The sequence below is a fragment of the Aspergillus aculeatinus genome (assembly GCF_003184765.1).
Source record: "Aspergillus aculeatinus CBS 121060 unplaced genomic scaffold BO66scaffold_17, whole genome shotgun sequence".
Lineage (NCBI taxonomy): Eukaryota > Fungi > Ascomycota > Eurotiomycetes > Eurotiales > Aspergillaceae > Aspergillus > Aspergillus aculeatinus.
In genome coordinates, this window is record NW_020291486.1 from 76,667 (window position 1) to 100,278 (window position 23,612).

General features: G+C 53.6%; 8 protein-coding genes and 1 non-coding gene across 9 annotated transcripts; 6 read left to right on the forward strand and 3 right to left on the reverse strand.

Annotated features, from left to right (window-relative positions):
• Nucleotides 1-413: 413 nt before the first annotated feature.
• BO66DRAFT_400449 (MFS multidrug transporter) lies at nucleotides 414-2,146 on the forward strand (the record flags this gene model as incomplete). Its single annotated transcript, XM_025648719.1, has 5 exons — nucleotides 414-598; nucleotides 648-669; nucleotides 731-804; nucleotides 852-1,181; nucleotides 1,243-2,146. 5 exons carry the CDS (start codon nucleotides 414-416, stop codon nucleotides 2,144-2,146), a joined length of 1,515 nt encoding a protein of 504 aa, XP_025505093.1.
• Nucleotides 2,147-2,718: 572 nt separating this feature from the next.
• BO66DRAFT_448434 (putative isopropanol dehydrogenase) lies at nucleotides 2,719-3,936 on the reverse strand (the record flags this gene model as incomplete). The annotated part of the gene is made up of 1 exon (XM_025651740.1): nucleotides 2,719-3,936. One exon carries the CDS (start codon nucleotides 3,934-3,936, stop codon nucleotides 2,719-2,721), a length of 1,218 nt encoding a protein of 405 aa, XP_025505094.1.
• A 532-nt stretch (nucleotides 3,937-4,468) lies between these two features.
• On the forward strand, nucleotides 4,469-5,531 carry BO66DRAFT_400451 (uncharacterized protein; the record flags this gene model as incomplete). The annotated part of the gene is made up of 2 exons (XM_025648720.1): nucleotides 4,469-4,501; nucleotides 4,548-5,531. 2 exons carry the CDS (start codon nucleotides 4,469-4,471, stop codon nucleotides 5,529-5,531), a joined length of 1,017 nt encoding a protein of 338 aa, XP_025505095.1.
• Nucleotides 5,532-6,252: 721 nt separating this feature from the next.
• On the forward strand, nucleotides 6,253-7,920 carry BO66DRAFT_448448 (uncharacterized protein; the record flags this gene model as incomplete). The annotated part of the gene is made up of 3 exons (XM_025651741.1): nucleotides 6,253-6,584; nucleotides 6,657-7,449; nucleotides 7,597-7,920. Coding segments are annotated over 3 exons (1,449 nt in total), but the record flags the coding sequence as incomplete, so codon positions are not given.
• Nucleotides 7,921-8,824: 904 nt separating this feature from the next.
• On the reverse strand, nucleotides 8,825-9,694 carry BO66DRAFT_437294 (Zn(II)2Cys6 transcription factor domain-containing protein; the record flags this gene model as incomplete). The annotated part of the gene is made up of 2 exons (XM_025650974.1): nucleotides 8,825-9,244; nucleotides 9,506-9,694. 2 exons carry the CDS (start codon nucleotides 9,692-9,694, stop codon nucleotides 8,825-8,827), a joined length of 609 nt encoding a protein of 202 aa, XP_025505097.1.
• Nucleotides 9,695-11,375: 1,681 nt separating this feature from the next.
• BO66DRAFT_t126 lies at nucleotides 11,376-11,448 on the forward strand. The gene has a single exon. It is a non-coding gene; the product is annotated as a tRNA-Lys (tRNA).
• Nucleotides 11,449-14,214: 2,766 nt separating this feature from the next.
• Nucleotides 14,215-18,568, reverse strand: BO66DRAFT_448452 (ABC transporter ATP-binding protein; the record flags this gene model as incomplete). The annotated part of the gene is made up of 10 exons (XM_025651742.1): nucleotides 14,215-14,241; nucleotides 14,305-14,744; nucleotides 14,798-15,194; nucleotides 15,252-16,583; nucleotides 16,633-17,311; nucleotides 17,373-17,467; nucleotides 17,537-18,098; nucleotides 18,148-18,235; nucleotides 18,293-18,398; nucleotides 18,455-18,568. The coding sequence occupies 10 exons, from the start codon at nucleotides 18,566-18,568 to the stop codon at nucleotides 14,215-14,217; spliced, it is 3,840 nt and encodes a 1,279-aa protein (XP_025505098.1).
• A 530-nt stretch (nucleotides 18,569-19,098) lies between these two features.
• On the forward strand, nucleotides 19,099-21,166 carry BO66DRAFT_448455 (fungal specific transcription factor domain-containing protein; the record flags this gene model as incomplete). Its single annotated transcript, XM_025651743.1, has 5 exons — nucleotides 19,099-19,206; nucleotides 19,403-19,775; nucleotides 20,027-20,198; nucleotides 20,256-20,539; nucleotides 20,598-21,166. 5 exons carry the CDS (start codon nucleotides 19,099-19,101, stop codon nucleotides 21,164-21,166), a joined length of 1,506 nt encoding a protein of 501 aa, XP_025505099.1.
• Nucleotides 21,167-21,836: 670 nt separating this feature from the next.
• BO66DRAFT_400456 (uncharacterized protein) lies at nucleotides 21,837-23,324 on the forward strand (the record flags this gene model as incomplete). Its single annotated transcript, XM_025648721.1, has 2 exons — nucleotides 21,837-23,126; nucleotides 23,304-23,324. 2 exons carry the CDS (start codon nucleotides 21,837-21,839, stop codon nucleotides 23,322-23,324), a joined length of 1,311 nt encoding a protein of 436 aa, XP_025505100.1.
• Between the last annotated feature and the right edge of the window lie 288 nt (nucleotides 23,325-23,612).

The window sequence follows — 23,612 nt, forward strand, 5'->3', positions numbered from 1 at the left end:
CGCGACGATGCTGATGTGTACAAGCACACGATCGTGAGTCGCGTGGCGTGTATACGACTCAGTATCATCTTGATGCACATGCAAAGGAGCTAACTCCTAGTGCCCGAGCCAATGGTAGCCGGCAGCCCGGCATCTCAACTTCAAGACTTCAGGTAGCTCAGGGGACTTGGTGCATGGTTGCTGTCCGTCCGTCGGCTACGCTCCGGCACTCTGATGTCTTTTCCGGATCTCTTCAGGCAGCTGGCTCCTAGCGATTATCGATTAGAGGTGAATGTTGATCTGCCTGGCACCAGTGACCACCCCTTTGGCCCAGTGTAAGAGGTATGTATCCCTTGTTTAGGGCTCTTGTGCCGGGTGTTTAAAATCAACCTCGTAAACCAGGTTGATGACCAAGATTTATCAATGATTTCACGATGGGTGAACTGAAGCTTGCAGATTATACTGACCTAGATCGTCTTGCAGCGGAGCATGAGTTGGAGCTGACGCCAGACGGAGCTCACCTGCGATGGGGCAAGACCAACAGGAAGCATCCACGCAACTGGCACCCAGCACGCAAGACCTATGACATAACCGTGATCGGTCTTCTGGAGTTCTTCACGTGAGCATACCTAGTCGACTCCGTGGCATCTGCTAATGGAGGTTTATAGGACTGCGATGAGTACTTCAGGGGTGAGTCAATACATTGCAATGATCAGGACTGTGTTGGGCCCGTCAGCTAACGTGTCAACAGGCCGCAACTGCAAAAGCCGCACAGCTCGAGCTAGGCACCGGAAAGACCTTCACTTTGTTTTTATATGTCTCCACGTGGGTTTGATGCTCTCCACATCTGACGTCGTGTTGACATGTCTTAGATATCTTCTGGGCCAAGGTCTAGGCGGCGTGGTTTTCCCACCATACTCGGAAACGTTTGGTCGGAAACGGCTCTATGTCTTGAGTGCTCTCTTATATAGTGTCTTCTGTCTTCTGATCGGCGCCGTTCCCTCAGCCAGCGCTCTGGTGATAGGACGCTTGGTCACTGGATTCTTGTCTGCCATTCCAACTATCGTCATCACGGGGAGCATCGAGGACTTGTTCAATTCACAGGATCGCATATGGGTGATGCTCTATTATGTTGCCATGGCATGTCTCGGGGTCAGTGCGGGTCCCATCATGAGCTCCTATGTCACTTATCGATACGGATGGTATGTTAGCTCGAATTCCAGTTCTACCTCTGGCGCCGATCGCTTACGCCCGAAATTACAGGAGATGGGTCTTCAACATCGGAGCAATCGTGACCTGTGTTCTCGCAGCGATGCTCATGTGCATCAAAGAGTCGCGGCCATCATTGATCCTGGCCCGGGAAGTCCAAGCGTTGCGCAAGTTGACCGGGAACGACTCGCTGCTTGCCCTCAACCCGGACTTCATGCCGGACCTTCGCACCTTTGCGCACGTGGGACTCTTCCGACCGTTACGATTGTTCTTCACCGAGCCGATAGTCTTCGTCGTGACCATGGTGTTCTCTGTCTGCGTCGCGCTCATCTATCTATTCGCCGAGGCTCTTCCACCCATCTTCGAGGCCTTCGGCTTCAGCACGGAGGACTCCAGCCTGCCCTTCCTCGCCCTCGGCTTGGGGTTCATCCCTAACATCGCAACCCGCATTCTCGACTACCGCATCACACAGCGACGCCTGAAGGAGGGCCTGAAGGTGAAGCCCGAGCACAAGCTGACGGGCATCTACATCGGCGCCCCCGTCCTCGCCCTGTCGCTGTGGTGGTTCGCCTGGACCGTCCCCCCGGTCGGCGCGGCCGTTCACTGGTTAGTCCCCGTGGTCGCTCTGTTCTTCACCGGCTATGGCCTCAACGAGATGGAGGTCGTCGTCTCGCAGTACATGGCGGACTCCTACCTCAGCTACGCCGCCAGCGGATTCGCCGCCCTCTCCATCGTTCGGTCTCTGCTTTCTGCCACCTTCCCGCTGTTCGGCAGTGCCATGTTCGACAGGCTGGGCGCCAACATCGGGATGTCGATTCTGGCTGTTGTTGCGACGCTGTTCTGCATCGTGCCGCCGCTTTTGTCGCGCTACGGGGAGCGGATGCGTAAGAAGAGCAACTTCGCCAAGTATAGCTTGCAGGTTTATGCGGAGAACGGGGTGGACTCGGACTTTCGCTAGGACTAATTCTGCTCTGGTGGTGACTGTGACTTGTTTTGCTTGTCGAGACAGCACCAGCAATTTGCACCACCGCCAACATGAATGACTCCTTCCCCTGTTAGGGGTAAGGCTCGGGTGGCGATAGGACGAGAAATGATCATAAATACGCCTTGGAACTTTTTCTTGATTTCCGATTATGATGACGATAAAAATGGCCTTGTGTATGCACTAGTTGCGATGTCATATAATGCTTGTTGTCTGTGGGTTTAGGTAACGTACAATATACAAAAATCATTGGTCGCAAAGCCAGATATCATTTCTGTAGCTTCCTCGGCTTCGGGTTCTACTGTTCTACTGCGATACAGTGGGCGTGCGAAGGGCACCTCTCAGTCCCTTGAAAACTTTGTCAAGCCAAACTGTTGTTTTGACATTATCCACATATTCGCACTGAGCAAGATCGATGCTATCAGCCTACCAGCTCCACAACCTCATCTCAAAGCCAGCACTTGATTATCCCATCATCCCAAGAACAATCACTTATACCATGCTAGAATAGTTCAAGCCAAGTACTAAAAGTCCAAAGGTCTCATCCCTCAATTCTTACACGGCCTCAGCACAACATGACCCCCCCAGCCGGACCATCGCGCCGCAGCCTCCAGGGCCTCCGTCGCCGACTCGAGGCCAAACTCCTCGACATGGTCCACCCCAAACGCCTCGCCCAGCCGCAGCAACCCGGACTCAACCATCTGGATTAACCGCAGGACGTGCCGGCGATCATACATGAACCGGCCCTGCAAGCGCAGCGACTTGAACATGACCTCCAAGTAGGGCACATTGATCCGCCCCGTCGAGCCCCCCATAATGACACACCGGCCAAACGGCCTTAACGCCCCCACTGCCGCCGCCAGGAGCGACCCATCCGCCGCCGGCGGAGAAAAATCGATATAGACATCGGCGCCGCCGGCCCGGGAGTTCCGCCCCGCCGCCGCCGCCGCCCTCAACGCCTCGGAGCGCCGCTGCACATCCCCCTCATGCTCCATCACCACCGTCCGCAGCCTCCCCGGATGCGTATGCGCATACGTCCTCTCCATGGCCGCCAGCACCGCGCGATTCCGCCCGACCGCCACCACCGTCGCCCCCATCGCCAGCGCCACCGCCACCGCCGCCCCCCCGTACCGCCCCGTCGCCGGCCCGACGATCACCACCTCCCCGGGCTTAACCTCCACCTCTGTTAGCCCGCCAAACGGCACCAGACACACGGACAACAAACACAGATCGGCAACGGAGTACCCCAGCCCCAGCCCCTGCTGCTGCTGCTGCTGCTGCTCCTGCTGCTGGAGCAGCACCCCCTCGTCCAGCGCGAACAGATTCTCCAGCGGAAACCGCGCGTACTCCGCGTACGTCGCGTGGCGCCACGGCCCGTCCATCAGCCGCTGCGCCGCGGCCGTCCCGCCGCCGTGCACCCCGGCGAGCATCGAGACGGTCGGGTCGTCGCGCGCCCGGATCGTGATGTCGATGAACACCAGCTGGCCCGGCTGCAGGGCGACGGCGTCGTCGCCGGCGGCGTGGATCCGGCCGATCGCGCTGTTGCCCGGGGTCAGCGGGAGGGAGAGCGCGTAGCCGGCCCGCTGTCCGCGGAGGATCTCGGCCATGTAGGGCACGATGGAGGCGGCGAGGATGCGCACGATGGCGGAGCCGGTGGTTGCGCGGGGCAGAGGGAGGGTGGTCAGGGTCAGGGGTTGGTTGTGGGCGTGTAGGGTTAGGGCTCTGTGGGTTTCTGGCTTGGGGTCTTGGGGTTGGAGGGCTGTCATGGTTGGGTTTTGTGTTTTGGGGGCTCGGGGTTCGGTGTTTGGATGGGTTGTGGGTGGTGAAGGGGGTTCGGTGGGTGGGATTATGCTGGTGGTGCACCATGTTTATATCCTTCTAAGGGGAGAGTTAAGTCCGTTATCTCCGTGTCTCGGGGGGTATGGGGCTAGTTGTGTCCGCGGTCATTTGCATTCGGGAGAACTGTTGAGGACGGCTGGTGAGAGTCCCGTCTCCTGGTCCGTGAGGTTGGGGATGTCTCGAGGTCTGATGGTTGCTACCTGGTTCTGGACTGCAGTGGGTCGTCGAGTTCGCCCGCTGCAAGTGCGGATGCGGATGCGGATGCGGGGGCGGATGTGGGCGCGGGCGGGCTTCGCTGGAAGATGGAAGATGCTCTGGCTTGCATTGGTAAGATGATTAGTCTATCTTGTCAGATACCTTACCAATCTATGATACGGCATTCCTGCCCCATGGTCAGTATAAGTCACAGGCATTGGGCGAGGACCTGACTGGATCCAGACACCAAAGGCCAGAGCAGATATGTCTAGCATTCGCAACGTCATTGTACTCGGCGTGAGAGACAATCGTCACCCATATCTGGATTTAAACCCTCTACTAGTCCACCACTGACTTTCGTCAAATAGACAACCGGCACAATCGGCCAAGAGATCGTCAAAGCCCTGCTTCCATGAAAGCAGGAAGCCCCAATCTCTTTGTCACGGCTGCCCGACAACGACAACAACAGTCCAAACCCTCCACGGCCCCGTCGTCCTTTCCACCTCACCCCCACCTCAAGGAGGTAGAAGTGGACTACGAGTTCCCTGCCTCGCTCACGCAGGCTCTCGCCGACCAGCACGCCATCGTCGAAGCCTTCAACCCCAGCGCGACCATTCACCAGGAGCGCATCGTGCGCGCCGCCCTCGCCGCGCCCTCAGTCCAGCGCCTCATCACCCCGGACTTCAGCAGCGACACCTTTCACCCGCACGCCAACGGGTCGACCCTGTACTGGACAGCCCTCATCACAGGCCCATTCTTCGATTGGGGTATTGCCCAGGGCATCTTCTGGGTGGACCGCACTATCCGAATGGTGACGGCCTTCGGGTCCGGTGCGCAGCGCGTCAACATGTCCGGGGTCGATATGGTAGGCCGCGCGACGGTGGCCGTGCTGCGCGACCCGGGGCGCTTTCGCGATCGGCCCGCGTACTTTGCGGATTTCACGGTTAGCTCGAAGGAGTTGTTGGGGATCTTGCAAGGAAGGGAGCTGCAGCGGCAGCGGCAGCGGCAGCAGCAGCAGCAGGAGAAGAAGGGGGGCGAGGATGATGGTCGCGCGTGGGCCGCGAATCCTGCGCGTTGGATGGATGGCTGGAGTTGGCCCGGGGGCTCTGGGATCGGGGTCCCGCGGACGGGGTCCAGGATCGGCTCAATACGCGGGCGTATCAGATGCTGGGGACGGATGGGATCTTCGAGGAGGGGAATCGGTATGGCGCAGACGCTGGCGATCGGGTTGAGGCGGGGTTTGGGAAGGATAGGGAGGGGTTCTGGAGGAATGTGTTTAGGGCTGTGGATCGAGGACGATTGGGGTATCAGGGGTATTGCACACTAGGTGCACACAAATAGTTGCTGGGTTCGGTCTTTGTGCACACATTACTTCCTCGAATAAATGATTACATCAGCTTGTACCAGATCCAACTGAAGACAGTGTGGGGATGTGACAGGAGTTTGGCCCAATGGTTCTGTGAGTGAATATAATCGGGCTGGCAGTCTGGTTGAACCAATCCCAGGCCACGCTGATATCATTTCCGGGACGAGCCTTATTGTGTGGGTTCGGTTGTTTCGGTTACAACATGACCTCATCTTGGGTGTTGGGATTCCCCTTCTTGATTTGAGGATCAGTGGAGGGTACATATCTTCTGGTTTGGATTTAACCTTGAATTCTCTTATTCTGGTGCTGCATTTTGGTTTTCGAAGCCGGGATCCAGGGAAAGTCCCTGTCAAGGGACGTGTAACATGTGAGTCAACAATTACTCATTTGTCAGAATAGGTGAGGTGTTAGTACATATGGTTTAAGTGATGATTTATGACATCACAATGAAGTCTGAGTTGTTACACTGTGTAGAAAATCTTGTTGAATGTTGAATGCTATTCACAGCACAGGTTGTTGTCCTAGACCTTTTGTCCTCCGTAACCCCTATATCCACAATATCTTCGTTGCAATGGCAATTATATTTCGGCTGTTTATGGATGAGTTATGGTCAGACGTGAGCCAATTCGCCCTAAGTGCTGCCTCCCACCCGGCACAATTAATAAATACTGATGAGTGGTAGTTGACGTACGGGGACCTGGCTGCCCTGGCTCGTGTCTCGCGAGAGCTCAATGATCTTGTCAATCCTTACCTCTACCACACGGTTCGCTTCCATAGCCCCGGGCACATCGATGCCCACGACAAACTTCTGATGAAGCTGGACACGCTTGCCCACCCCGAATTCGACAAGATGGGGCTCATCAAGCGCGTGATCGTGTCCGGGACCTGGTATTCGACGTATGCCTCGATCGACTCCTGGCTGGCGCCGAGGAGAATCCTATCCCCAGCAGCCCGGTTGCTTAGCAGTCTCCTCTGCAGCTGCGTAGTCCGTATGCCGAACTTGGAGGAATTCGTGTAAGCGAGCACGCTCCACCACATGTCTTGAGGGACTCTTCGATAACCGATGCGAGTGACACACGCCCACAGTTGGGATATGCAGGTCTCCCTCACCCAGTATCTGGTCTCGAATGTCGTCCTGCGGCCGATGCTCCGGAATCTCCAGCTGCGCATGGGCACCGACTGCACCCCCAAGCCCTTCTTCCGACCCCCGCTGAACATGAAGCTCTCGATGAGCCTGACAGTGCTTTCCCTCGTGCAGGTGGACGACGTGGAAGTGATGAGATCGGTGGGAGCGGCGGTGTCGAGCGCGACGAACCTGCGGGAGCTCACGATCTGGGCGGATAATAATTCCGGGATCAGCGTCAGCACCCTATTCGAGAGCTGGCCCACACATCTGGCCTCGCAACTCTACCTGCTGGACCTGCGCGGCTTCGCGGCCCTAGGGGTCACGCCCGCCGACTTCTGGGCCATGCTGCGACCATCCAAACTCACCACCATCACCCTGGACTTCCTCGACCCGGACTCGCTCGCCACCACCGTCCGGAACTTCTGGGACGCCGGGCTCGAGGCGGACTTCCGCCCTGTGCGGCTTACCACCAATCTCCTCGACAGCTCGATCGACGGATTCCTGCGCGCCTTTAGTGGGCTGGAGGTCTTTCATGGCACCCCGATCCGCGGCCAAACGTCTAGTCAGCTGGTGGCCTGTGAGTCGCTCGTGGAGGTGCTGGAGACGCAGCATGGTGCCACCTTGAAGGTGCTGGGTCTGAGCCTGCCGTGCCACGAGGACCGACCCTGCTCCTGCGCAGAGTTGCTGACCCTGATTGCATCGAGGTTTCCGCAACTGGAAGAGCTTCGCATTCGACAAGATAAGGTCGACGTGGTCAGAGAATCTCTCTTTTCTTGCTCTTTTCCCTTTGCCCTTTGCCCTTTGCCCTTTGACGACTCCTCCTCCTCCTCCTCCTCCTCCTCCTCCTCCCTCCAATCTCCCCTCCATCACGATACTCACCAGCTACAGCGTTCATGAAAGCACAGACTGACCAGATTGCATCTCTCCCACCACCCACAGGAAGCCATCAAGTCCGCCCTCTCCCTCCCCCAACTGCAAGTCCTCTACATCGATATCCAAGACGACTTCTCGACGCCCACTTCGGAATTCCTGTCCGTCGCCGAACCTCCCCTGCGCGAGGGCTACGCGAAGGAGCTGCGATACTTCGCCTTTGGCGACGGCACCACGTACGAATACTTGAGGGAGGAGGGCAGTTTTTCGAACACGCCGTCTCTCGTCGGGTATATCCCGGGTACTGTCTTGCTCCATGAGAAGATGTATGACTGGGTCGGGACTGCAGTGTGAAAAGGGGAGGGGGAAAGGAAAACAAAAACAAAACCCAAAAAGGCAAAGAAAATGAGAAAGCAAGAAGAAAGAAATAAAAATGCTACATCCTGTTGGGTAACCCTTTCTGATCTCCCAGCGTTGGTTCTCTCGCCATGCCTCGCGTTGTTCCTTTATTTTTTCCTTCTCAGGCCGCCTCTGGTGTTCCTGTTGATCTGATGTACCACAGCCTTGTAAACTACATCCTAAGTTGAACAATACATTCGGGTAGGATTCCTTGAGAAGCGATATAGATGCAACTTATATATTTGGTTATCTAGTCCAGGTCGAAGCTTCGACGAGGCAGAAACGAGAGTCTCTTCCCGGAAGAGCATAAAAGGCAGGATCAGCATACACTTGACATAACATACACAAGACGGTCTATCGAATGCGGGCTAGACAATACAATCACCACATGGACAAGTGACAACTTTTACCTCGGATTGGAAAAGCTCAGCGTTGCAACGTCCAGTTTATGCGCAAGCAAATGTTTAAGCCGATTTCACAAAGAATCAACACACACTCCCTTACCACTTCCCGCTCGTTGTCTCCTCAACATTCAGTAATTCAGTAAAGCAGTAGCTCCCTCTCCCTTTGCCTGTCCCTTGCATTCTTCCTGTCAGGCATCCCCGCCGCTATTCTATCTTGCTTCATCTCTTCCTCCCTCCGCGTTCCTTTCTCCATTGTTCTACCCTCCAACCATTTCTCCAGTGATAACCCCTCCCCAAGCCCTTCCAGCAAGAAAGGGCATACAGCGACATGAATACAGTATATGGTGTCATCGTAGGCAGTTCTCTCCCCAAGGAAGGGAGCGAGAATCGAAAGAGGAGGGCTAGGACGAAAGCGTAGCCCCTCCTCCTCCCTCCCAAATTAAACCCCCTCAGTCCTATTCAAGCGCTGAATACAGGCCAGGTTCCGCGCCGTCTTCATTTTTGCTGCCGCCGCTGCCGCCGGCCGCGGCCGCGGCGGCAGCCTGCGCCTCCCTCTCACGGATCGGCTTGATCAATTCCTCATCCTCGGGCAGGATGGGCGTCCGGTCGTCCGGGAGCACGGAATCCAGGAGGGAGCGAGTCACATCCTCGGGGTGATGGGCCTGGATGATCTCGACGGCGGCCAAGATGAGCGCCGGGTCGTCGGCGCGCGCCAGCCGGATGAACTGCTCGAGGTACTCCCGGTAGTAGCTGGCCTGCTGCCGCATGTACTCCATGGTGGTCTTCCGGCGCCGGTCGCTGTGCGGGAGCAGGACGCATTCCACCTGGTGGATCCGGCACATGGTGCATGGGACCCCGGATTCATAGGCGGTACACTGTTGGGGGGGTGGAGTTCCCCGGTTGGATCCGGGGGGAGATGTGGTTAGAACAGTAGAGAAGTAATGGAATAACGCGATCAATAGGATAATGAAAGGCAGGGGGAAATTGAAGAAGGGGGGGAAGTTGCTTTTGCATGCAGTGAGGAACTCCTCACGGGGAGTTCTCATCCTCTCTCTCTCTCTCTCTCTCTCTCTCTCTCTCTCTCATCTTGCACCAACAAACAACATTCGAGCCGCGATGGGAAAGGGGGCATTTACCCTGGTGCGTTTCTCTCGACACTTCACGCAGGACGATGGGGACCTTTTGACTGCCTTCTTGGCATTGCCCGGTTGCGAAGGCCCTGGGGGCTCTGGAGGATCGGAAGCCCCCCGTTTCGAGGGCACGAGTGTCGGCTTCGGGGCGAGAGGGCGGTAGGCGGTCGTGGAGCCGGACCCTTGTTGGGCCATGACTTGAGGGGCAACAGGAACTCAAGAACTCACTGGCGAGCTGAGAAAGAAAGGTGGGGTCATACAGGGTCGAAAGGAGGTGGGAGTAGATGAGTGCTTTGTTGTGGTTGTTGTGATTGTTGTTGTGGTGCCGGTAATAGTGCCATGAACAACATTGATAAGCCGCGAGTATTTTTGTTTAGGAGAAACCGGAGATGAAAACTCATGCGCTAACTATGACACGTCGGCGCCGCTGCAAAGTCCTGGAAGGCCTGCCCGCCCCAAAACCTCAGCGGATGCATTTTCCGGTCGCCATTGATTGGCTGACAATCCACCGTCGCCCACTGATGCATGATGGGGAGCCTAAGGCCTCCAGCTATTACCTATTCTATTCAGCCTGGCCCCCTTCTGCACTGCACCCTTGCCTATCATGGACAATGGACAATGAGCAATGAGCAATGGCTCCCCGTGAAACAATAATATGGTGTGACTTTGGGTCAGTAGCTGTGAATTTTATCTCATACCCACGGAAATTGCTAAAGGGGCAAGGAGAAAGAAAAAAAAAAGAAAAAGAAAAATTCAAAAATTCAAAACTCAAAATTCAAAATTGAATCAACCTCCGGATCTTCGGTAATATCGGGAACAGCGCTTCCAGAAGTCCAAGATCGCTGGATCGCTTGTCATGTCGGGTGGTGGTGGTGGTGGTGGTTAATGCCCTGGGGTCAATCAAGGTTATCTGTGATATCACCGTCCTATGCTCTTTACCAGCATGGTATCGGTGCGATATACAGCATTTTCAGAGTTCAACAGGCAGTCGAGTTCTCAGTGTCGTCCTTCAGCATTGCGCACTTAAGAGGGGTTCGAGCATTTGCATTCATCCCTTGTGAACGGAGTGCCTCGGATAGGTGAATTTCTACCCATCAATTCATTCACTCAGCTCCGTCCGTACCCCAATCAGTCATGATGCATGCACCTCTTTGACTCAGAACCAGCTACATAGATTAACCTGCTGATCAGTCAGTCTTTCCGGGTTTCCCTGTTCGATGGATTAACTTTTGTTTTGTGTTTTTGACTTACCCTGCCGTCATGGCTTTCACATTCCTCCCTTCGTAACGCATCCCATATCTGTGGGAGGCGGTTCTGTATCTTGCCCCTTGGTGGGAGGGGATAAGATTCAAACCACTCAATCCTCAATCCGTTCTCTGATCATGTCTTTTGGGTAGACAACAAAAGTCACGAGAAGTATTTCCCGCGGCGATGTGCTGGTTCGGAGCGAGCAAGGAGGCGATGCTGGGGTCTTCGCATGCAGTGGCTCGGCTGAAAAGGGCATTTGCAAAACAAGCCTAGTCGAATCATGCTACAAGGGTGGTAAATCCGTAGCGGAGCCCTGGTTGGACTTGTTGTTGCCAACAGCAAGAAAGAAGATAGGATTATATTTCCAGCGCCAACAAGAGGGGTCTTGCCGAAGAGCGTAGGAGAATGGCGTCACATGTAGTCAGGTTCGTCCTTAGAAGGTGCGTAAGGAAAATAGTGGGGTGAGAAGCAACTTCGGTCTGACCCCGACCGCATGAGCGAACCCAAGGCTCTGTATAGTGTGTCAACGCAAGAATGACATCGATCCCTTGGTTGAAGCACCAGTTTTTCGCCTTTGACTTAAATTTGATATATAATAACATAATCAAATGTGTCTTTCAACAAATCAGCCCGGCTAGCTCAATCGGCAGAGCGTGAGACTCTTAATCTCAAGGTTGCGGGTTCAACCCCCGCGTTGGGCTTTCTCTTTTGCTTTTTTTCCTTCCACTTGTCCACACCCGTGTTCAAGTGGGGCCTTTTCTCTGCTAATTGAGCATCGCGACTGCGACAATAGGTAATCCTGCAATTGACCCTCTTCATAATTACGTTCTACTCCAATCCGGTCACGATTTATCACTGGCCCATACATCTTTGCAGTCCTGACAGATGACAGACAAGACAGGGAGTTGAACCCTCTTATCGGGAAGTACAGGCCACAAAATATATTCTGACATCCAAAATCATTGCGCATGGCCATCTCCCGTGTCCCAATGCCCGTCAGGGCTAGAATACACACCACCTAACATCTACCTCACGTGCTTAGGACACTCAATCTCAATGGCAATACTACTATACTTCCCTCCATCTATTTTAGCTAGGCTCAATGACGATGTTACGAAATGATGCATTGCTCTGTTCGGGCGCCGAAGCATCCTCTACCAACCCGGGAGGAGGTACTTTTTAGTTCATTCTGTCACCCTGTCTTGATTGCTAGTGAGTCATTCATCGCGAGGTGTGGCCTTTTTCCAATGTCGACGGCTTGCAAGCCGAGTCTTGCCGATGCTACTATCACCACTTACATTACCTTCTCAGGTAGGATGTGCAGCCCTTAGCCGGGACTGCCACCCCTTTCCTCTTCGGCTTCTTAGGTAGCATTCTTTATCTCTGCAGCTCAATTCTTCTTTCTGCATGCGATACTCGGGTCCATTGACAGCCTATCTCTGAAGTTCTCATTTTTCTAGTCAGTGCCCATCTGTTTACATTACTCTCTTCAAAGTCATGTTGTCAAGTTGCATATATTCGCAGTAGCTCTTGTGCAACCATGTTTTTCTCCGGTAAACTGATACTATCACACAGGAGCCGGTCCTTGGTCATGACTACGAAAGCATCGATGACCCCTTGGACGGCCTGCTAAAAGGACGAGCTGGAGTCAATCAATCGGTGATCTAAAGATCTATCGAGATCGAAATATTAGCCTTGGGAAAGCATCGTTTCCTGTGATGTAGTCCTTGCATTCTATGTTCGACAGTGACCTTTTTCCTTTCCTAGTAATCTCCCCTTGTCTCCAGGGTCGTCGAGCTAAACATATCGGTCAATAGACTTGGAACCAGAATCTTTCCCCAAACAGGCCTTTGTCTTCCCCAAACAGACCTTTGTCTTCGATGGCCAGTCTCCCAGCAGATTCATTATTTGCTTGTGATGAAGCGGAATATCTCCAATATGTTTTTGTTTCCGTGCGATTCTAACTACTGCCTTGGGTGACTAGTTCCTCCTGTCCTAGGGATTTGGGAAATTCTTCCGTACAATGAGCCTGTGTGCTGGATCCTTTGTCCATATCGAACTTCGCCGGCAATAGGATACATCCATCTATAGAAATGTCTCCTCCGCTTTGGAGAAACTGGAGTCCTCAACTTCGATATCATGGATAATTCCATTTCCGGATCTTTATCGCTGTGAGCACCGTGTGAAGATCTCCATCAAGACTCTTTGAGTGGTACCTTGTCCACAGCAAACATACCGGGATATATCCCACAGAGAAGTTGACCAAACCCATCGCAGTTCTCAACGGAATTGTCTATAAATATGCCCTGTGAAACACTCTATACTCGACTCCCATCTTCCCCACAACCCACCAGACCTGACACAAAGCCAAGTCTACACTAACAACATCCAGCAACTAACCACTCACACAACGACAAAAGCACCCAGTGACAATGGAAGCACCAGGAGCCGCGCCCCCCATCTTCGGCATGCACGAAGACGTCCCGTACGTCATCATGGAAAACAACCCCGCCCAGACGCCCCGTCAGGTCCGGGTCCACACCCTCCTACTCCAGGAGGCGAATCTCCCCCGTGACCGCTGGGTCGGGTTCGCGAAACGCGTGCTCCAGCATTTCTGGAGCCGCGAGCCGCAGGACCATCGGCGCCGCGGCGCGCTGGTCATCTACGAGGACCGCGTGCGGTTCTTCCGCGAGGACTGCTGGGGGATGCACGAGGCGGTCGAGTTCGTATTCGACAATGAGCTCGAGTGGTGGTCGCAATCTCCATACACGCATGTCATGCGCGGGTTCTATATGGCCCTGGAGGTTTGAGTGGAGTTGATCCCAGCCACAGTTCGATCAATTGTGGCTGGGCGTGGGCGTTGAGGTACGGTGAGTATTTTTGTTATCATGCAGAGAAAAGGAAAGCAAAAACGATTAGGAAACGATAATCAAAATTGAGCCCAGGTAGGTCTCCATCTCCTTGGGGGGTGCCTTTGGGCGTTTATTATTATACAATTGCTTATTTTTACATATTATATAGCTTGATAGAGCGTTATGTTGTCATAGGATGGTCTACCTCCATACCTAGGCCTTTATTTTGCAGCTTGGCGTGAGATCCATCCTGTTATTGTAGACGCAACCATTGGAGGATAATCCACTGTGCATCATGGAAGATATTCCTGGATGTTCATCAGATCTTTTATTCGTATTCTCACACGGGTTCTAGAGATCTAGTAGCGAGAGCAAGCACGGCTCATTTTAATGCCGGGAAATAGCGACCTAACAAAAGTCTCTGTGTATGCAAAAGATACCGGGGTGGCTTGTGAGCAGTAGTATTGCTTAACAGACTCAAGTCTATGAGAAGAATAGTCTACATAGTATGCATGATACTTAGAAACCAAATGGACAAGAACCCCACCGCACTTCACCTCGTTTCCCGATGTTTCCGCTAGCCGTCGCCTCAAGTACAGTACCGGGTGCTCAGCCCTATTGATCGAAAGCCTGGTTTTGACACTATTTCCTGCAAATCAGAATTATATGAACCAAGCGATACAAATATCGGTCCCTTGAACATACCATTTGATAATATACGCCTCTTTTCCGGAGCAGCTCCAGATGGCTGCCCTTTTCTAACAGCCGGCCACCCTCCCCCAGCACAAAGATGACGTCTGCATTCTGCACGGTCGCCAACCGATGCGCCACGGCAATCATGGTTCTTCCCTTGCCTGCTCGCTCGAAGGCCGCTTGGACAAGTCGCTCGCTCTCCGAGTCGAGAGCGCTGGTCGCTTCGTCGAGCAGAAACAGCCGGGGATTGCGGATTAGGGCTCGAGCGATGGCCAGGCGCTGCTTCTGCCCGCCGGAGAGAGCAACACCGCGGGACCCGATATTGGTGCTGTAGCCCTCGGGGAGAGACATGATGAAGTCGTGGATCAATGCGTCGCGACTGGCGGTGTGGAGTTGATCGTCTGTGATGGCGCTCGAGTCGACACCAAGCAGGATGTTCTCCCGTATCGTGCCTGGTTGAGGGTTAGTTAGGGCCGCTTTAGTCTTGAAGGGCACTCCGCCAAACCTTGAAAGAGTATGGGTTCTTGGGCAACCAGGGACAGGTGCTTGCGATACGCGTAGATGTCGACCTGGGAGATATCTTGCCCGTTGAAGAGGACTTGCCCCTTCTCGGGCTCGTGGAACCGCTCGAGCAGGGATATGATGCTCGTCTTGCCGCAGCCCGATGCGCCGACGACGGCCGCAAACTGTCCTGCCTCGATCGTCATATTCAGCCCATTGAGGACCGGGCTCTCTTGGCCCGGATACCGTAGGTAGACGTCGCGTAGCTCAATCGCGACCCCGGCCGACTGCACGGGGATATCGCCTTGTGGCGGAGACTCGACCACGCTGGTCGCTCGTGCCTCCAACATCCGGCCCGATGCGGCAGCTGCCTGGGCAGCATTGGGACCGAAGCTCAGACTCTTGCCGAAACCTTCCGCAGCGTTCATGATGGCCGTTAAGCACACAAAGAAGGCCACGGTCCCGATTTCTCCGCGGAGGAAGAGGTGGCCGCCGTAGTAGAATATGAGAGCCTGGCAGCCCAGATTGACGCTTTCGGAGAATCCCAGAACGATGCTAACCCAGCGCGCTTTCTTGTACGCCGCAGTAACATGACCCTGGGAGAGCCGTTCAAAGCGATCTATGATGGACCGCTCGAGCGTCAACGATGTGACCGTGCGGAAGGCTCCAATCGCCTCCGACGCGAACTGAGAGCTCTCTGCGAAGACGGCATCGTTCAGGCTCTCGAACTGAAGCTCATATCGGAACCGAATGTAGCCCGAGAAGACGCAGAGCGGAGTCACTGCACACATGGAGACTAATGCGAGCTTCCAACCATACACAAGGGCGATGATGAGACCGCCCACGATGTTGAACAAGGCGATGGCGAGTTGGGCAATGTTGATCCCCATCATCTCCTCGAGCTTGACGGGGTCATCTCGAACGCGGGCGGTTAAGGTACCGAGAGAGTGGCCCTCGTTCCCGAAGTACTCCGCTCGTTGATAAAGGAGGGATTCGAAATATTGCGTCTGATACTTGGCCCGAATCAGCGACGCAACGCGTCCAGAGCAGACAAAGGTTACGAAGTAGACAGCGCCCGCCGAGGCGGCAAAAACGGTCCACATAGCCCCCATACGATCTGCCTCGTCCATAAGCTTGGCATGATCATCTTGCCACTTGAAAATATTGATGGTCTTCGCGAACAACCATGCATTAAGAGGCTGTGCTGTCCCGGCTGCAGCTGAGGCCAGAATGCCACAGACCATAAGACTCCAATATGCCCGTGACTCGAGGAATAACCGGAAAAAGCTCCCAAGTATCCCGCGATCCGTCTTGAACTTGCCCCATCCAATTGCAGCCTGGCCATCGAAGTGCTTAGGTTTTTTGGGGATCACTTCATGGCTCAGAGTGTTAACACTTTCCGTGTTCGAATCATTCTTGAGAACACTCCGGGTAGAGTCCTCAAGAGATATTGCCTGCGCGTCAACAAGACCACGATAGAACCCTCCATCCATAGCGACTAGGCTCTGATGGGTTCCCAATTCCACCACCTTGCCCTTCTTAAGGACTACGATGTGATCTGCATTCCTGATTGTGGACAGCCGATGTGCAATGACGATAGTCGTCCGGTGTTGAGCTGCCTTGTCGAGCGCTGCCTGGACAATTCGCTCACCGCTGACATCAATGGCGCTGGTGGCTTCGTCGAGGATGAGAATGTCAGGTCTTTTGACAATAGCCCGAGCAATGGCCAGCCGTTGGCGTTGACCCCCGGAGAGTCGAGTGCCGCCATCGCCAACGTTGGTATCATACCCCTACAGCACATTAGCCCCTTATTCGATTGGATACGCTCACGGTTCATACCAGGGGGAGTCTGTTGATAAACTCATCGGCATACGCTTCTTGACAGGCTTCCTGGACACGTTCTCGCTTGCGCTCTTCGGAGTCTCCCTCCCAGGGTGTTCCGACCAGTCCGCGAACCACATTCCCGTAGATGCTATCATTGAACAAGAACGGCTCCTGCTGGACGAGGCCAATCTTGGAGCGCCACCAGGACACGTCGATGTCGTCCAGTGAGTAACCACTTGTTGTGATGGTGCCTTGGAGCTTGACTGGACAACTTGACACATGGTGGTCCAAGGCAGCCGGATTTGCGGAATCACTTCCTTCCTGCGGGGTTGATCTGGTAGTCATAGCATGAGGCTGTTTCAAGGAATACCAATGCTCAATCAGACCGACGATGGTGCTTTTGCCCGAGCCCGAGGGGCCCACAATGGCGGTGATCTTGCCAGCCTCGATCCGGAGGTCAAGCTGGTCGAGGATCTTGAGACTGGGTCTGCTTGGATAGGCGAAGGAGACCTTCTCAAAGACAATATCATCTGTTGCTGCAACGTCTGGTGACTTCAAAAAACCCTTCGGGGGGACGAGCGTGTCAATGATGAAAAAGAACTCTGATGCTGCGAGGGACGCTTTAGTTATCGCCTGTATTGGAGAGGAAACCCGATCGAGGGAGAAGAAGATAGTGGTCAAGTTCATGAGAACCCTAGATTCCAGGATTAGTGAGCGGTTACATGGAATGCTTTCAGGGGCATCGCCTTGCTTACACGGTGATCACGCCAACGCTGTCCAGCTTGCCTCTCGTAAAGATCAGAGTTCCATACCAAAATGTCAAAGCAATGGTCCCGAAGACACCGAAAAACTATAGACAGTCAGATTCGGTTTGAAGCTTGCTGGGCGAGGGGTGAGATAGTGATGTGATGTGACTTACTGTCAAAGAGAATTGGAGCGAGGTGAGCGGATTCAGCGCCACCGCTTGCTCCTTGGCCTGTTCGACGAGAGTACCGTACTTGTCAACCGTCTGCCGCTGTGCGCCGCAGGCCATGATCATGCGGATGCCGGCAAAGCTTTCACTAGCGATACTGGCAGCCTGTCCTTCCAGATGGGTCAGGTAAGCCCGGCTCTTGGCTGTGAGTCGGACCAAGGGACCGACTCCGAGGATGGTCGCCACAAAGCCTGCTATGGTTACCAGGGAGAGCTCCCAGCTCCACATCAAGGCAACAACAAAGGAGGCAATAATGAGGGTGGTGCTTTCAATGAAGATCGCGAGTTTCTCGGAGAGACCACCCTGCAGGGTATTGCTGCTGCTCGTGATCGTGCCCACAGCATGGCCCGGTGGCAGCGAGTCCAGCACATGCATGCTCTGATGGAAGAGATGCTCAAGGTAATGCGCTCGTATCGCAGCCGATAGTGAAATACTGATCATGCGGAAGGCGAACTTGTGAATCGAAGCGAGGCCAAAGCGGGCGATGAAGAGGGCGAATACGAAAAGGCTGTGGGTGTCAATGTCCGAGCAAGTCGAGGGTAGAGGAATGACATTACCATAGCCGATTAAGTGTATGTTCGGTTCCTGCGTCGTCCGCACTTCCACTTCCAGTTACCACCCCTGTGAACTGCCCGACAACTTTGCCTATGCTACGGTTAATCTTGGTACGGCGACAAAGACAGGTTTGAAATTTTTGCTCACCAAAAATGATGAGCATGAGGGGTTGGGTGATCCCGGAGCCTATTGCAGCAAGCATTCCAGTGACAAGAACCAGATTATCCCATCGTGTTGCATAGGTAAAGACACGCTGCAAGGATCAGTTCGTGTCGTATGATGAGCAGGCTTGACGAGATGTGGTCTTACCAGGTAGTTCCTGAAGCTGGCGGTGGATTTGGGGCCATGCCCAGGGACCTCCTCGGTATTGTCTGCCGAGGTTGATGACACGCTGTGTGTGCTAGTCACCACTTGAGCACCCATGGATGATTGAGGGAGACTGAAGGATTGAGAGCAGTTTGAACAGGAAAGGAAGGAAGTTATTCGAGTTTCGGTTTATCTGTAAAAAGGCGACAAAATATAAGCACCAGGATTAGGAAGATGACCAACTAGCTTGAAGAGTGCTGATGAGGTGAGATCTATTCTTATTCCCCTCTGTTACCTCTTATCTTTTTATAATACACCATTCTCTTTGTGGCGCACAACGGACTTTTTTTTTTTCTTTTGCTAGAGATTTATACATGGTCTATGGGAAAGGCGGCGGAGCGGGGAGCAAAAAAGTCCCCGTAGTTTCCCAGTAGGGGTTCCAAGGCATGACCTGATTGGTGCGGGTGGATCGGACTCGGGCCCGCCGACTTTTTTGCCTTCCGCTCCGGTGCGCCCTCCCATCCATGATGTCTTTTTTCCTGTCCTTTTCCCAGTCTCAAGTCAACGCGCAGAACAATACTACCTCTGTTAGGCTGTATGTCTACCGGTACCAATCTAGCTCTTCCGCTCCCGCACAAGGAACATAAATGTCCGACACGTTGCATGGGGAGAAGCCTCGCGCCTGCACCAACTGTTCTCGGGCGAAGGCAAGGTGCGTCTGGCGCGACAATGACGATGACGTTTGCCAAAGGTTGGTGTTTGAGTTTGTACAGCGAATTATCTGAATGATTGATCTTGAAATGATGAGCTCTAGGTGCTCCAAGAACGGATTATCGTGTTCTAAGTTATATTCCGTGTCGAGAAAACGGCGAGGAAAGGCTACGTAAGTAACCCTGATGGTAGGCCAGTGGCGGGTCCGACCGCCATGAATCACATGAAACTCATTGGGAGTGCCCCAGTCATGCCAAAATATTAGAGCAAAAGCTGGACGATATCATGGGCCTGTTGACTGGTGATGGAAAACGCCTACCTGACTCCGAGCAACGTCCTCCATTCCACCAGACCGAGGGCGCTACGCCAACCACAACGCCTCAAATCCATCCCGCAGCTCTTTCATCGGAAAATCCGGAATCAATAGCCCCGCCGCACGGATTGATTTCTGTATTCCCCGGGTTCGAGATTACTCGTCATGAAGCCGATCAGAGCCTTGAAGAATACATGACCACCATGCTTCCCGAATTCCCTTTCGTCCCTCTGCCCTCCTCTAATCTTTCCCAGGCACTGGAAGAGAAGCCACTACTCACCAAGACGATCTTATGTGTCTGTAGACCTCCACCATTCAACTCTTCCGCTGCGTTCGAGAGCTGGTTTCGACGGCAGATTGCACATGAGGCTGTTGTTCTGACGGGTAAGAACCTAGAGCTTGTACAAGCAATACTGGTCTTTCTTGCCTGGTAGGAACCTATACCTTCTCCCCAATCGGTAGCAGATGTGGTTCGGGCTGACAGGATTGTGTGGTTGGGCATGACATCTATTTTTATGCCACGGAAAAAGATACAGCACTTCTGCAATTAGCAATCGGTTTGGTCGAAGATCTGAAGCTGACTAGACCCCAAAAGTCAACGGATTTATCATTCAAATCAATTGTCGAGGATGCAGCTCATTTACGTGATGATCTCCCAGTCCAGCCGAAACAAACTCGCGCGGATCGAAGAACCTTGCTCGGGGTCTACTATATAACCTCCTCGTATGTGTTAATACTGTCGTCCTTGTAGTGTCATGATGTTGACCCGTACCCCAATAGTCTATGCAGCCTTCTCGGCAAACGATGCAAGCCAGAGTACACAGCGCACTTCGATGACTGCTGCAGTCAACTGTTACACGATCAGGAGTACCCGACGGATGCATTGCTCGTGCAGCTTGTGCGCATACAGAAAATTGCGATGAAGGTAAACGACGCGTTCTGGGAGACGACCGCTGCCACCAATGACAGGCCGCTCGGCGGTATCTACTCTATCGCTGTTGCCTCTATCCAAACTGAGCTGGATGCATTTGTCGACCAGCTGCCCGCCAACTTGAAGTGGAACCGTATGTCAGCTTCCAAGAATTGAACAGATGAATGGGCATAGCTAACTCCTCAGTTAAGATCTGTTGCAAACCCATTGCGCCACCGTCCGCATTCGCTTGTTCGAGCCCTTCAGATACGGCGACCAGACAGAGATCATTGAGCCCACACATCTCAGATGCCGCAGGATATGGGATTGCTTGCAGAGCACACAGGCACTCCATGACGAATTCCGCCTGGTGCCGGTCGAATCGTATCCCGCCCTTACTTTCGTAACCGTCCTGCACCTCGCGCTTGCCATCATCAAAGCCTTGCGTCTTCTGTGTGTTGAGGACCAGGCCTGGGATCTGACCACCGCACGCGCTACGTATGATCTTCCGGGAATGCTTCGGGAGCTGAGCAAGAGGTTTGAGGTTGCGAGCAGAGGTGGCAGCCCCAGAAGCAGAATCCTACTTCAAGGCCGGCCCATTTTCTCCGCCTACGCCGAAGCATATCGAGGCATCGAGCGTGGGTATTCGACCAAGCTAAATGGTGGCGTGGTGCCTCCGGGCCCGGCATTAGTGGACCCAGTCAATGCATACGGCGGGGAGCAGTGCGACATGGACTTTTGGGCTCAGTTGTCCGAGTTGACAAATGGGCTTGTACCTTAAATCTTTATAGGCGCCTTGTGGGCCAGGGAAGACTAGAGGCTCCATTCTTAGCATCCAGATATATCGAGATGAAGTCGATCAATCGAACTCGTGGTGTTCTGCAAGAGCATATCAAGCAGGCTGTCGAGTATCCTGTTGAAGCAAGTAGATTCCATCGCGACGTATTCAGGGCTTTGAGCCCGTCTTGTGCACTGGAAGTCGCAAGTATGCAGCATCTTACGGTCACTGTGCACAGCGGTGCCTTAAACGAGAAAAGCGGGCAACAACGCCGGATACCTAGGCATGATTGTGACTGAGGCTTGGTCTACGTTTTCAGAGAAGCGGAGGATTGTTTTCCAAGGATGCGTCCTTGAAAGGATTGACGCGGAATACATGACTGCTCAGTGCTTGCTTTCTTTGCTACCAAGCGGGAAACAAAGGCCATAGGCCTCATTGAAAAAGAATCCCCAATTGTTCTCTTCTGAATTATTTCAACTGTAATCTGTCGAACCAACAATCAAGTGGACAAACTCGCCATTCCACTACGGGAGGATACCAGTATCGTCTGTTCAAACCTATCTAATAGCACCGAATTCACCCGGAGCAGAAGACGAGGCCGAAACTATAAAAGGATCAAGAAGCCTTACACCTTGAATAGCATGTCTCATCAATCGCATGTACAGACGTAGCCATGACCACACTTCATAAACACAACGTATACCCCAGACCACGCGAATTCGCTAGGATGGATAGTTTCGATCGTGTTCCCCGCGAGTCACTCGTCGAGATTGTCAAAACCGCAGCAGACTGGGTAACCCTGGAAGATCTTATTGTGGACTTCACGCAGCTGACTCCGCTGTTCGAACCGGGAAATAAACCCGATAGTCCTGCAGACCCTGAAGCGATGGCTCTCGTGAGGCATATCCTCGAGCATAATTCAATTATGTCGTATGATTATCTCGAACGCTATTTCATGGTGTGTGTCGAGCTACGAGGGCCGATTCCGCACACGAGTCTGTACGACTTTGTTGACAAGACCAGTTTCGACCTCCAGAGTAGCAGACATGGCCACCGCCTCTCAATGTCTACGGCGACTCGCGCCTCCCTCCGCGCGGTGGTAAACATCGCCGCCAATATACAACGTCTGGCCTGCATGTGCTTGACAACACTGCGAGCGCGACTGCAGGCAATGCTGCCCCAGTACTTCAAAGACATCCGAGAAATGCCGTCTCTGGTACCGTGTAAGCTCCGAGACGTGGGTGCATTCTCTTGGATCGAGGAGTACCGCGTCTACCGTGCCCTGTGGCACTTGCAGACCTTTAGCGATTTCTTGCAGGTGGCTGTTCAGCTGCGATGGACGGACGAGCGGGCGCTATCTCTTCAGAGAGATCATCTCCACTGGAGCGGACTTTGCAGGGAGGAGCCATATACCGCAGAGGACGATACCGAGTGGGAAACACTGTGTAAAAACACGGCCGCTTGGGAGGAGATATGCGAAGTGTCGGAGTGTCTTGAAGCCCTCTACGCCGGGTCTCCTGAGCTCTGCACGACCTATTCACCACAGGCTCCCAGCGAGGACGAAGACAAGTTTGTCCCCGAATGCTTTGACCTCGGAAGGAAGTACCGGATTCACGGCAACCACAACGTCTTCCTGCTAGAGAGACTCCCCAATGCATTCCGCTGCCCGGGGGGCCCCTTCGAGGTGTGGTCGCCGCCGGCCCAGCCGCGGGAGGGGGACCTCTTGCATGAGCTCTGGGGCCAGAGTGGCGAGCATACCGCGCACCACGAGGTCCTGGACTTCGTATACGCCTGGCGTCTACTGCAAGAAGACGGAGACCCCGCGGCATGTTACAACATAGCGCCCCTGTCCTTCCGGCAGCTGGGCATGGGGCTGTGGGACTACTGGCGGCTCTTCGAATTAGGGCTTCACGAAGTCTGGCCCGACAGAGGCTCGACGGCGCTGACCACCCCAGACGGTGATGTACGCATTTGGGCGCATCCGCGGCCGGTGAACCTCTTTCTATCCGACCGCGCTCACAAGTGGCATCTTCTTCTGGCGGCTTGGGAGGCGCTTTTCTCCGCGTCTGTTGAGGTTGTGGAAGTATAGCCACAGAGGCTATGCGAATGATTCTTAACTCAAAACTAATCTACTATACAGATTCTATCATTACTGAAATGATGGAAGGTTCCCGATCAGAAGGATCTGCTAATAGTACAATCAAATAGTCAGATAAATAAAGAATCTAAGTATCTGTTAGAATCAAAGTTCCAAAACGTTCTAAGCTCCCTCCGCACCTCTTGTTTGTAGTAATTAATAAGTTATACAATGATGATGATGATTTAAAGCAGAGTATACTGTGCATTCCGCGAAGCGCAAGAACAGATGTAATTGAAGCACTTTCAGACTCAGGAGAAATCTACGAGCAAAGCAAGGGCAAAGAAGCTCATATCAAGGAGAAATAGTAAT